The 14,023-nt window shown below is 42.4% G+C and overlaps 1 protein-coding gene across 1 annotated transcript in view; it reads left to right on the top strand.

Moving 5' to 3' along the window:
• EGF (epidermal growth factor) overlaps nucleotides 1-14,023 on the top strand; it is a 146,770-nt gene that overhangs the window by 79,476 nt on the left and 53,271 nt on the right. Inside the window, exons 11-13 of the mRNA XM_045284316.1 lie at nucleotides 1,069-1,217; nucleotides 11,062-11,166; nucleotides 12,360-12,583. Of these exons, the coding sequence (XP_045140251.1) occupies nucleotides 1,069-1,217; nucleotides 11,062-11,166; nucleotides 12,360-12,583 (478 nt within the window). The remainder of the gene's footprint in view (nucleotides 1-1,068; nucleotides 1,218-11,061; nucleotides 11,167-12,359; nucleotides 12,584-14,023) is intronic.

Raw genomic sequence — 14,023 nt, 5'->3', positions numbered from 1 at the left:
AGGGAGGGAGGGAGGGAGGGGGAAAATGAGCAGCTGATACCAAGGACTCAAGTAGAAAGAAAATGTTTTTAAAATGATGATGGCAACAAATATACAAATGTGCTTGACACAATGGATGGATGGATGGATTGTGATAAGAGTTGTACAAGCCCCCAATAAAATATTTTTTTAATTAAAAAGAAAAACTAAAAACAAAACCAAAGAAAATTCCACAAATGCTATTATTAAATTGTCAGAAGGCCAGTAGCACTTTAAATTTTCACGAAATTTTCATATGCATTTAATAAGTTGTATACTTGTCTGAAAAAGAACTTTGCACCTCACCGCCAAGGTATGCACCATTGGTGGGAGAGTGGGCGGTATGGATTCACTGAAGTGAAATTATTTAAAAGGAACTTACATAATGTCAAAATTTCTCACTTTTGGCAGTTCAGAGAACTGAGATTCAGTGACATTAAATGATGTAGCCCAGCTAACCAAACCAACTGTGGGAAAATGGGGACATGGACTCCTGCCTTCTGACTGCAGGGCAGTGGATTCTGTGGACTGAGCAGTAGGAGACACAGCCCGTCCTGCAGCCACTGCTATCCTGCACACTTTTGCTCCAGTCTTGGCTATAGAAGTCAGTGGGGCTCAGGCACAAGAACTGTGTTATTGACCAGCAATCAAAGATCCATAATTTACCAGAGGCAATAGAAATGTGAGCCATGCACATGGTTGAGTTTTTAATATATCATTTCATCTAGCCTAAGAATTTGTCATTCTTATTCCTATTTTGCCAATGAGGAAACTGAGCCTTTGAGACAACAAGTAAGTTGTCTAAGGTTACCTGTATCTGGGAAGCAGCGTAGCCAGAATTCAGTATCAGAGATGCTGTTACCAACCCAAACTCCATAATTACAGTGTAACTACTTGAAGGTTTATTGACCGCACTTGTACAAGAGGGCTTTCAAAAAGCTTGTGGAATTAAAGGATAATGAATTTTTTCCATGAACTTTGTGAAGTCCCCTGAAATATATTGCCCCTCCTTTTTTAACAAGACAGAAATACTTATGTTCTCCTTTGTAGATATACTTCGCCAACACAGCTCTGACGTGCATCGAGAGAGCTAACACGGACGGCTCACAGAGAGAAAGGCTTATTGAGGACGCAGTAGATAAGACCGAAGGTCTTGCAATTGACTGGATTAACCGTCAGTTCTACTGGACAGACAGAGGGTATGTGTGCTCCTTCCGTGTTAAGCCCTGTGGCATGGGAGTGATGAGATAGGTCATTCCACTGGCTTGACTACCTACTCCAAACTCAGGAAAGTGTTCTGGGCCTTGGCTGGGTTTGAAGGAAAGGTGTCCCCATGGCTGTACACCTTTGCCCTGGGTGCATGCAGGACATGGCTTCCTTCATCACGATCGGATCTGAATCGACTGGGGATTGTAAAGGACCAAGAAAGTAACATGTGTGTTTGAAGTTTGGGCTGCCTCCATCAGAGCAAACCAAAAAGGGGCTGGATTTACACAGCACTTGCTATGGCTAAGGCGCTTTCCTAGTCACCTGGGGAGTACGCAGTGACACTGCAAAGCAGCCTGCTCTGTGGTCAGCATTCCATCCTTTTGGCTGGGCAGAGGAGGCATCTGTACATAGGGAAAATGCGTAAAAAGGCAATGGCTTGAATGCCAATCCAAGAAATGCCGTGGGGCCAGATGAAGGGTGCACACTCCCGGGGAACGTCCGGTACCAGCTAGCACAATCTTTGGTTTCATAGATGAGGAAACTACAGGTCAGAGAGACCAAGTGATTTGTGCAAGGTTTACGCAGTAAGGAAGTAATGCATCTCTGACTGGCCTGGTTGCTCTGTGAGCCTGGAAGAGAGCGAGCGAGCAAGAGTCCATGCTACAGTTCAGAGAAGAGTCTTTGTGAGGAGCCAGCTGGGGTCAGTGAACGAACATTGCCAGTTTCTGTCTGCTCAGGAAACCATTCATGAGGCTTCCTGTACAACTTTGGGTAGGTGCACTGGTGTGGGGGTGTGTGGCCTGTGTAAGACTTTCCCAGTCCCTTGGGAGGGTTGGGTAAGTCTGAGGAGAGTGTTGGAAGTGACTGGTCTCCTTCTGTGTGCTAATGATCGCCTGCTCCCTTGCTTCTGAAGGAAAGCAAGCTCTCTACCGAGTACCTCGGATGATAGGATTAGAGACACTGGGCATGCTGGGAAATTTTCTCATGGTCACTTAAAGCTGAATAGTAAAGTGGTAGTCAACCTGAACATCTTGTGCCTATGTAACCATATTAAAATAAAAGGAGAGGATTCGTGAGGGGTTCACCCCTGTGAAATCAAAAATCTTAACACAGTGGGAGAAACCCAAGGGGACCCACTTATATGCCTGAAGGCAGGCTTTCTGTACCCCACATGCCCCCCCAAAAAAATCTCTTTGGGTTTAGGTCACCCATGGAAAACAACCTGGGTTTCTGAATATGAACCAGATGTATGTCATGATTTCCAGGGGTCAGCCATATTCGACTTCTCTATTCAGGGTGAGGTTAACTCTACTCATTCACTCAAATATCTCTTTGATGTTTTGTTCTTTAGGTATTTATCTACTGAATGAATAAATTATGATAGACACTGGAGCAAAAGCTGTATTCCATGATATTTTAGAAGCCAAAAGAGACTCTGTGAAGGTTAAGTTTTCCTGTTCCCAATTTACAGATTAAAAAATTGAGGCTCAATTTTTTTTAAAAAATAGAAGCTCAAAGAGGTATAATAGCTTTCCTATGGACAAGCAACCAACAAAGGCTGAATCTGGAATTTGAACTCAAAGATGACTATTTCTAAAGCTTAGACATGGCATAATCAGAGGTATGAACTGTCCCTCCCAACTCGATATGATTCAAATAGGTTTGACCCAGAATGCTATAATTTATTGAAATGAACTTCAGTTGTCATAATGATGAAAAATCATAATAATGGTTTCCTCGGTGTTGAACTGACTTTAAAGGACTTTAGAATGTCAGTTCTGTGCAATGAGAGAGCGTGAGCATGGCTGTTCTCAGGAGAGTAAGCATTCACCAGGAGAGCAGATGTCAAGCTTCGCGACTGGGTCTCTAAGGGTGCCGTCGCTCCTCATATTCCCCGTCCTCACATGCCCCTCTCATTTTTAACAGGGGTCGATGACTGGCACCGTGGAACCTACCTGGGGGTGGTGCCTTCAGACACAGACAGGTCTGGAGAACCAGACCTCAATTTCCCTAGTTCACAGGCTTCCTTAATGACGAGCCTTTCCTAACTCCTCTTCCCCCTAAAGGCAGCTGCTAAAAGAAAACCTTTCATTTGTCTGGAAACGAGTGGTTTATAGCCAAAAAACCTTGATATTTACTAGCAAATGAATTTAAATAACTTAAATTTCAATCTAGGGATATTATATCACAATTATTTAATTGGGAAATCTTAACCAATGATAAGAGCCAGAGTGGATGGTTATAGTCTATACTGGCTTAGGAAAAGACAGATTCAAATTAACATGTAACAATGGTAAAGGAACTAATTAAGAATTCCACTGGTGGTATTATTATTCAGGATTAAAGAATTCTGATTTCGAAAACCATATGTCCAATTGTTTGTTTTTCTAAAAAAGGCAAAGAGGGTGAAACACACATTGGCAGACATGTCTTCCTAGGTACCTTTGGATAGAGTCCAACTGCCAACCTTGCATGTGGTAGTCAAGTACTCAGCCAAGAAGGAATTAGGTGGAATATTTTCTCTTACTATCAGGGAAGGTGTATGTCGGGGTTGTATTCTTGCCATTTTCATTCTGAATGCTGAGCAAATAAATTCGAGCAGCTTGGCTAGATGGAGAAGCATGTGGCATCAAGACTGGAGGATATGCAGATACCACCACCTGGCTTGCTGAGATGTAGGAAGACTTAAAGCACTTGCTGAGGAAAATCAGAGACAGCAGTCTTCAGTACAGACCACAACTCAAAGAAAACACAATCCTCACAAATTGGCCAACAGATGGCATCATGGCAGACAGACAGGATTGGCGTTATCAAGGATTTCATGGTGTTTGGATCCATAATCAAGGCTATTAGAAACAGCAGTCAAGAAATCAAACTGTGTTGCGTTGGGAAAAGCTCCACAAGTCATCGCTTAAGAATTAAAAAGTAAAGCTGTCACCTTGAAGACTACGGTGCAGGTGAACCCACGCCATGGCCTTTTCAGTCCATGTGAAAACTAGACAAAACATGAGAAGACTGGAAAAGAATTGGTGCATTTGAATGATGGTGCTGGTGAAGAATCTGGAAAAGATCATGGACTGCCAAAAGAACTAATGAATATGTCTGCAAAGATGTAGCCACACTGCTACTTGGAAGCAAGGGTTAAAAGACCTGGTCTCGTGTACTTTGGACATGTTAGCAGCAGAGACTAGTCTCTAGAGAGGAACATCATGCTTTGTAAAGGGTCAGCAAAAAAGAGGAAGATGGTTTTGCACAGTGGCTGCAATCATGGGCTCAAACATAACTGTGAGGATGGTGCAGGACCAGGTGTATTTCATTCTGTTGTAGACATTGCCTCTATGGGTGAAAATGGGCTCCATGGCACCTACCAACGTTTTCCCTGAGAGGACCCTAACAGCATTGGGACCAATTAGGTAGCAGATACAAAGACAAGAGTGCTGTTCTAGAGGATTAAGCGTGATGCTCAAACTAGTGGTTATGTAAATTCCAGGAATCCTGTCTTGAGAAAATTCCACCACCATTCTCAATGGTCATTACATCATTTCTGCTCCCAAGCAGCAAGAATCTAAAGATGCTATAATGGTGAGATATCCCAACTGACAGCTTCATCCCTCCTGGTCCCAGGCAAGTAGACCAAAGGATGCCTCTAAATTCTTTCCCTTTCATCAAGGGAAGGGGTACTGTGGCCGTTGTAGCTGAGAGAAGATTGAATTTGACGCAGTGATTCCAAAAATATCTTGTACCCAGCAGGATTGAAATAAAGTTGTCTTTGAAAGCGATACTAAATCTCAAAGTTGCGACTGCTCCCAGTGGGTGGTTAGCAAAGCATGGAGGACCCAGCCTAGCCTCTGCTCTGGTTTTCACATGGTTCCCTTCCTGCATGCAGTCCGAGAGGAGGAATCTTATAGAGCCTGTTCCCCAACCAAGCACTCTGTATGGGACAAATGTTTTTGGCCTCAACTACTAACGTAAAGGTTAGTGGTTCAATCCTATTCAGTGACACAGTGGAAGGAGGCCTGACATTCAGTCGCATTCTCTCTCATGCCCACCAGGTGATGAGTGTCTAAGAACACATCAACATACAACCATCATTGAAATACAAATGCAACCTTACCACAATGCTTCAGAGATAAAAGACCATTTCAGTTCATATGAAGCAATGAGACTGAGTGGCTCAAACAAGTGACCAAAATGCAGAGCTGACAACCCCTTTGAGGGAAGAAATGTCATTGTAACTACCTAATAACGAATTCAAAAAAGAATGTTATGTGGGTACTTTCAATGGATTGAAAGAGCTAACTCACAAGATAAGTAAAAGATTAGAAGCCACACGAAAAAAGCAAATAGAAATCCAGAAAATTAATACGAAGACTTCAGAAATAGATGATATAGCTAAAATGGTAAAAGAGGGAAAAAAAATGGTAAAAGAGTGAAATTGACTGGATGGAAGACCAGATTAAGGAGCTTAAAGACAAATCTCCCCTTACAAATCTGTTGGGAACACTTAGAGAACATCATCAAAGAATTGAAGAAAGCCTAAGAATTATGTGGGCCACCATCAAGAGGAATAATTTACATGTGATCAAAAGTCCAGAATAGGAAAAGAACAAAGAAAATTGTCGAAGTATTGGTGGGAGAAAACTTCCCAAACATCACAGAAGACAAGAAGACATGCAGTCAAGAAGCTGAACGAATCCCTAACAGGCTTGATCCCAAGAAAGGTCACCAAGATATGAAGCAAAATCAAACTTTTGAAAACAAAAGGCCTAGAGAGAATACTGAAAGCAGCTCAGGACAAAAACAAACAAACAAGAACTTACCTACAGAGGAGAACCCCAAAAACCACCTTTGACCTCTCAGCAGAAAACATGGGAAGGAGGTAAGAAGACAATGAGTTGTCCTATATCAAACTCTGAAACAAAATAAATGCCAGCCAGGAATCATATGCCCAGATTGTCCCTTAAATATGATAGTGGGATTGGAATATGTCATAAAACCAGAAATGAAAGGATTTTGTAAAAAAAAAACAACAGACCAACCTTATAAGAAATACTGAAGGAAATTTTTGGCGGGGACAGAAAACCAACAATACCAGAGAGCCACCTGAGATGCAAATACATGACATCACCACCCACAAGTCAACCCAAACATGGAAGTATCTAAAGTAAAATTAAACAAAGGAAAAGCCTACAACACTGAAAATTGGGAACTGGAGATACCAGTTTGTAATGAGAACAATGACTAAGTACAGTTAAGAAATCATGTAGCTACAGATCTTCCAAATGGTGAAAAAAGATTAGTAGCTATAGCTAGCGGAAAGGGGAAGGCAGGATATACTAAGAGCAAGGTTGCCAAAAAGTGGTAGCGGCAGGACAAGACCCTAGGAGGAGGGCCATATTTGAAGGCAACAGAGGTAAACACGGTATACATAATCTCACACTAACCGATTTTAAGTAGATGTGTGAATACATGCACATGCTGCATGGGGTTGGGAAGGAGAGTGGGAGTAGACCCACAAATAAATATTGATTAGATAGAAGATATTTGCATGAGTTTTTACCTTTGTTGTAAATATGTCCTCATACAGGGGGCAAGGTTATAAAAAACTTCTTAACCATAGCCACACACCTTAAGGAAATGAATCCCTGGGCCTGGAAGCTCAGGACCGTGGTCTTGGGGGACACCATGGTTAACTGGCATAACACAGTCCACATAAGCAACTACTTTGGTGAGTAGGGACTGGGGTCTTAAAAGCTCGTGAGTGGCCATCTAAGGTACAATTATTTGTCTCTCCCCAACCAGAGGAAAGAAGAATGATGGAAACTGAAGACACAAGAAAAAATTAGTCCTATGGACTATTGGACCAACCAAGTATCTGTCTCCATGACCTTGAGACCAGAAGAACTAGAGGGCACCCAGCTCCTACTACCATCTGCTCTGAAAGGGATCACATTAGAAGGTCCTGAAGAGTGTGGGGGGAAAAGGCAGAACAAATTTCATATATTAGAAAAACCAGACTTACCGGTCCTGTAGAGCTTGGTGGAACCCCCAGGACTGTGGCCTTCAGTCAAACATCAGCTCCGAAACGGAACCCACGCCCATGGTTCCATATTTAGCCAAACAATCAGCAGGCCTATGACACTAGAGTGACACTCGAGTGGTGTCAATACCTCAATAATCAGCTATTTGGGATCAAAGAGGCAACATTTGCCCAAGGACAAAGTTCAAAGGGTGGAGAAACAGGAAGCACAGGGAGGTAGTAGGGTAAGTGATGCCACATTGAGGGAATTGGCAATAAATGAGATGAAACAAAGTGTATGAATTGTCAGATGTAAAACTGGAACTCTATTCTGTAAACCTTCACCACCCAATTCCAGATGATAAAGAAGAAGAGGCACCAGGAGATGAGCACAATCTTAAGATCTTTGGACTTGTTCAACTCGGGAGACAAAGAGCGGTGACAACAGAGATGGCAGGGAGACAGCAGAGAGATGGCCGAGAAGTAGTGACAACAGATCCAGGAGAGCAGAAGGAAATAGTGCAGTGGGCGTCCAGCCCTCAGAGCAAGAATACCGAGTCCCCTTGGGCAGGAGGCTTGCCCGAGTGGTCCTTCCCAGGCAATTCATCGAGGCTCGCTAACCCACGGAGCTAGAGCTGAGCACCTTCAGACTGAGGCTGACTGGCACAGAGCGCATTTCCAAGCAGTGCTCAACGAGATTTGAAATACTTGCTGGAGCAGGCAGAGGCAGAGGCTCGCGGGCCATATGGCTAGAAGGCCAATAACTAAGAGAGGTCTGCCTGCGGGCATAGCTGAGAGGTGACTCTCCAACCGAAGAGCTGTCTCCTGTTATTTCTGATCCTGAATTCCAGCCTGTTAACTTCTATAATGAAACCCAGGATCGTATGAAATCGATATAACTGAGATGAAACAAGCAGTGTACGAATTATTACATGTAAAACTGAAGATCTGCTCTTTCAACTTTCACCAAGTTCTCAATGAAACATTTAAAACTAAAAAGAGGAAGATACAGGAATGAAGTACAGAATTCTTTAAATTCTGTGTGGCCATTACAACTAATTATCAAGCCTGGCAGGAGAAAGACATGGCTGCATATTCCTGTAGAGCAGCAGTTCTCAACCTGTGGGTCGCAACCCCTTTGGGAGTCGAGCGACCCTTTCACAGGGGTCACCCGATTAACAAGAGTAGCAAAATTACAGTGATGAAGTGGCAATGAAAAGAATTTGATGGTTGGGGAGTCACCACAACATGAGGAACTGTATTAAAGGGTCACGGCTGAGAACCACTGCTGTGGAGTCTGTGAGTGGAGGCTAGAGTCTGTGAGTTCTATGTGCCCAGCAAAGAAAAGAAAATATGGGGGTGGTGGAAATGGTCACTGTTCTAGTGTGAGGTAGGGGAACAGGGCCAGCAGGGGGCACCTTAAGGCATTGCTCCTTACCACTTCGTTTGTCTCTGCAGTCTAGTTCTTACTCCAGGAAGCTGCTAAGAAGCTCCAGTTAGCTCACAGGGCAGTGACCGGAGGATACAGAATTGATGGGAGAATTTGAATCCATGCAGTCTTCTGAATCCTGACTGCCACTGCTTTATCTCAGTCACCACCATCTTTTCTGTCTTGAAATCTGTGTTAGTCTGGGCTGACTAGAGAAACAAATTCATAGACACTCATAAGTGTATAAGAAAGAGTAGTTGCATGTTCAGAAATATCCCAGCCCGGTCCAGATCACGCCCTTAAGTCCGATATTAGCCCACATGTTCAACCAGCTTATAAATTTCTTTTCAGATTCACATAACACGTGCAATGACACAGAATGCAGGGAGATCACAGGCCAGTGGGTGGAAGCATCTCAGCACTGGTGTGGGTCTCCACGTGGCTCCTCCAGCTCCAGGGCTCTAACTCCATCTGGCTTGTCAACAGGAATGCCTTGCAGGGAGAGTGTGTGTTCTGCCTCCAGAGAGGAAAACAGGAGTCCCCAGAATCCTCAGGAGAAGTTCATGCCCACACTGAGGCCTTATTGACTATGACCTGATTGATGGCTAGACTCCACCCCTTTTTGCTTAAGCTGACAGGAGATTATGTAACTGCCACACTATCTTCACGCACAAATTACAGGGCATTTACTAAAGATTAGGGAATAATATGTCAGAGGTCTCATCCCATTTAGAATCACATAGAGGAAAATTAGTCAATGATGAATGTCCTGTGGCTGTTTCAGGTCTCTGGGACTTCCAAGTACCTTTAGGGTAGGAGGCCTTAACTTAAACTAAGGTGATGGTCTTGAGTTAAGCTTCCCTCGCCAGGCATCCTTGCCTAGCAACCTCCTGGCTTATTATCAGTGTTTCAAAACGGGGTAGTCATTGCTGTTGTCAAACCAGGGCTGACTGTGTGTTGCATAGCAACTGCCTTAGTCGTCCACAGTCATCCGACTAAAGCAGAAACAAGCAGCTCTGCTGTGCTCCACGATGGCACTCAACCACTGTGCTCTGAGTGGGCGTTACTCTCCGGTGTCCTGCCAAGGATCGAAAACCCTGCGTCAGGCTCTTGAAACTTTCGCGAGGGAAGACTATGGCTAGCGTGTGGGAGAGCAACATTATTGGCAGGACGCGGTCATACTTGGCACACAGGAAGTGCTCCATAAACATGTTTGGTAATAAAGAGTTGTTTGACAAGAAAATAGAAATATTTGACAACAATAAGAATCCTTGCCAGACTCGCAGGGATTATTATTTTTTTTTAACATGTGACGATTAGGGGATAATATGTCAGTGCTCGCATCCCACTTAGAATCACAGAGAGGAAAATTGGTCAATGCGCATCTTCTTGGCCGTCTTTGTGCTTGGTGGTCCATGTGGCAAGCTTCAGTCTACTCTCCCTGCTTCCCCTCTGCTCTGAGCACAGGTGCACACTTGCCTTGTCTGGAGCTTACTCTGGTTTAAGCAAGAGATGGGAGGATGTGGAGAGAGGGAAAGGAAGAGAGATGGGTGATGGCATTGATGCTCCTGGCTTGGCCCCAGCCTGGCCATTGGCACAAGTCCTCTTTTACCTTATTCTATCACTTAGCCTTTGGATTGCCTGGGATAAACCCTGCATGACAAACTGACAGACAAGTGGTAGAAACATTGGAATGCTCACTTAAATACTAAGCTTAGATAGAATTTGTATGCTGGTTGGTGCCAACTCTGGAAGGGGAAGGGAGGGGGAATGCCTGTCTTTATACATCAGTAAGTAACAAGAGACAGGAGTACTCCCTATAGGCACGACCTGAGTTTGAACTGGGTGCAAACCTCTCTGGGTTGTTCCCTGGCAGAAATGTCTTCCCTGGCTTTTTGGCTGTTGATGGGGGTCTTCTCCCACTGACACATTCTTGGTACTTTTGTTTTTATACTAATGGATCTTATCCTTACCAACGTAGTGTGATTTGTTTTTTCATTGTTTTCTGTGGAATTTCCCAGCTGTGAGGCACAGGAGGAGTGGATGTATAATGCAAATAACTGATAGCATTATGGGGAATGCAGGGGCAACAGGTGGGTGATAGGGAGAGAAAGGGGATTTTGGGAGTAAATAAGGAAGGCGGGAGGAGGGATGGAGCACTAGAAGGGATCATGATTGCGCAACTCATTTTAAAGGCAGTTCAACCATGGGGGTGGGGTGCTCTAAGATAGATTTGGTAGTTATTGTACAATTCCCCTTGATATGATTGAACTATTTAATTATATGATATGTAAATTATGTGCCAATAAAACTGTTGGGGAAAAAGGAGTGTTTCCTTGAAAAGTAACATCCATGTGAAAAGCTCCCTATATTTCATTCATTTTAGGAGAGCTCTCATTGAAAGAAGTGACTTAAATGGAACATACTATGAGGTAATCATTAAGGTGGATATTTCTCAGCCACGAGGAATTGCTGTTCATCCAATGGCCAAGTAGGTATTTCCGAAAATAAGGAAACTTACTGCTGAGTCAGTCAGCACATGATGTTGATAAGTTAGTGTTCAAAATCTGTCAGAGAACTCAGGTGGTCAGGAAATCTGGAAAACGAGGAAATCCATCATATTTGTGTAAATCCTTAGAAATGATGTGGCTACCTTGACCTATGTATCCTTTTAATATCTGTTCTTTTATAAGACTCTTATTGTTTATATACCTTATTTTAAACAGAGGAAATTTCTCTCTTACTAGAGTGAACTGCAATTCGGTAGCACATTCTGTATATGCCCGTTATCTGGAACAAAGTGATCTACTTTCCTTTAAAAAAAATCTGCATCATTTCTCTACTGAGCAGATGGCAATATTTGGATTGCATAATTTTTGGATTCTATTGACAAACCTTTAATGGTAGGCCATTCCTAGATTTAAGCAAGAAGAAACAAATTATAAATATGTTTTTTAATGTGGTGGTTAGAAAATTATTGAGAATCACGGAGTCCCACCTGGTTGTCAAAAACAAGGAGAAAAAAAAAACCAACCCCATTTTATTTGTGATGGAAATTTTACAATGTCTATGGGAACTAATTTTAGGAGTTATTGTTAATTGATTTGGACCTAAGCAAGTGATATATCAGGCTAGTAAAATAGATATTAAGCCATGCCAATGTTAAAAAACAAAACAAATACCCCAGTATATGATTTATGGTGCTTGGAATAGTCAAATTAATGGAGTACTGAGTATAAAGTTGGGTGAGAGATAAATAGGTTCTTCCTTGTACCACGCATTTGCAGATACAGTGAGCTTATTTGTGTCTAAGAGAGTAACAAGTTAGCAAGAGCAGATTGCACCTTGCTGCTTGAAATGGTAATATAGGAAGATGCCATTAAGCACATATTTAATTAATAATGTAGTATAATTTCTCAAGTGAATTATCATTTTTACCATTATATGATTTAATTCTGTATTTTTTACTCAATAGTCTTTCCGTATAAAAGATTCTAATTTTATTTTTAAAAATCATTGCCCAACATGTAATGTGATTCTTTTTTCACCTCTACCCCTTGGTGTGCCACACCTGTTTATCCTGAAATAATTTACATTCCTGTTTCCCATGATGAAAGAATGGAATTTCTCTTTCTTTTTTCTTGGTGTGCAGATTTTATTTGTTGTATGCTTTCTTGATTCAAGGAGATTATTTTGGACTGATGTGGGGATTGATCCACGAATCGAAAGCTCTTCTCTTCAAGGCTCTGACCGGCAGGTTATAGCTCGTTCTGATCTGGTTTGGCCCAGTGGAATAACGATTGACTACTTAACCGATAAGTTGTACTGGTGTGATGCCAAGCGATCAGTTATTGAAATGGCCAACTTAGATGGTTCAAAGCGCCGAAGGCTTACCCAGAGCGACGTAGGTGAGATGTTGGGATGGTAATTTCCTCATCTGGACTGAGTGCTGATGAGTGTTGTGTACTAAATGTGTTGACACCCACCTGTAAGCACACACTTAACTATATAAAGTAAAGAACCAGAGGCAGATAGGCTTCTTCAGAGACTTATGAGCTGTAAGTATTACTTTAGCTTTGGAATGTCATATAAAAATAGTGATACTTACCAATTTCTCCCCCCCCCCCCGCCCTCAAATCAAAATAAATATATTAAACTTGCCTGAGCTCTTTTAGGAGCTAGGCACTTATTTAAAGTCTGATCATTTCTTATATTTTATAAAATGCCATTTCCACATTTTAAAAAGTTAGTAACAAATACATATTTATCATTTACCATGTACAAAGACAAACAAATAAAAAATTCTCCCCTAGTATATTTTTTGAGCCCTGGTGTTATAGTGGTTACTGATTGGGCTACAATCCACAAGGTCAGCAGTTCAAAACCGCCAGCCAAGAATGCAGGAGAAAGACCAGGCTTTCTACTCCCGTAAATAGTTACAGTCAAGGAAACTCATAGGGATAGTTTTACACTGTTCTATAGGGTCACTATGAGTTGACATTGACTTCATGACCGTGCGTTTGAGTGAGTATATTTTCTGTTTATTGAGCCCTGGTGGTGGAGTGGGTTATGAATTGGGCTGTTAACAAGGTTGGCAGCTCAAAACCACCAGAGGCTACACGTGGAAAAGATGAGACTTTCTACTCCTGTAAAGAATTATGGTCTTGGAAACTCATAGGGCACTTCTACTCTGTCATATAAGGTCACTATGAGTCAGAATTGACTTGGTGGCAGTGAATGAGTGATATTTTTAGGTTTGGCATAGGTTGGAATCCATTTTTTAAGTACCACAGAAATAGTACAAATGACTCTGAGTTTACACCAATTTGAGATTCATTTTGACTCAGGGAATCTGCAAAGAAGACAATAATTGAACCTGATCAAAAACAAAAACAAAACCCTAAACTCACTGCCCTCTAGTCAATTCCAGTGCATAACGGCTCCTGGAACAGAGTAGAACTGTCCTGTGTGGTTTCCAAGGCTGTAATCTGTTGGAAGCAGGCTGGTGGATTTGACCTGTCAACTTCTTGGTCAGCAACTGAGTGCTTCAATCACTGCAACCCTAAAGATCCTATGTGGTGACTAGATGGGCATCCAAGGTTATACCTTGAAATAAGGCTTTTCCCAAATTGGGCTTTGTTAGCACTTCCAGGGTAAGTTGGCTGAATTTAACTCTGAAAGTACTGGGGATCCATTGTATGTTCTTGAGCAAGGGTATTGATAAGAATGGCATCTCTGGCTAACCACTTAGATAACAGTGTGAGAGGCTGGACTGAATCTGGAGAGGAAGAAATCAGTTCAGAGGGTGCAGAGGGGATCATGATTGCGCAACTCATTTTAAAGGCAGT

This window comes from Echinops telfairi, unplaced genomic scaffold (assembly GCF_000313985.2).
Source record: "Echinops telfairi isolate 266 unplaced genomic scaffold, ASM31398v2 ScPeMD7_7468;HRSCAF=8506_0, whole genome shotgun sequence".
Lineage (NCBI taxonomy): Eukaryota > Metazoa > Chordata > Mammalia > Afrosoricida > Tenrecidae > Echinops > Echinops telfairi.
Note: the sequence above shows the minus strand (reverse complement) of the source record. Positions and strands in the feature narration are given on the sequence as shown.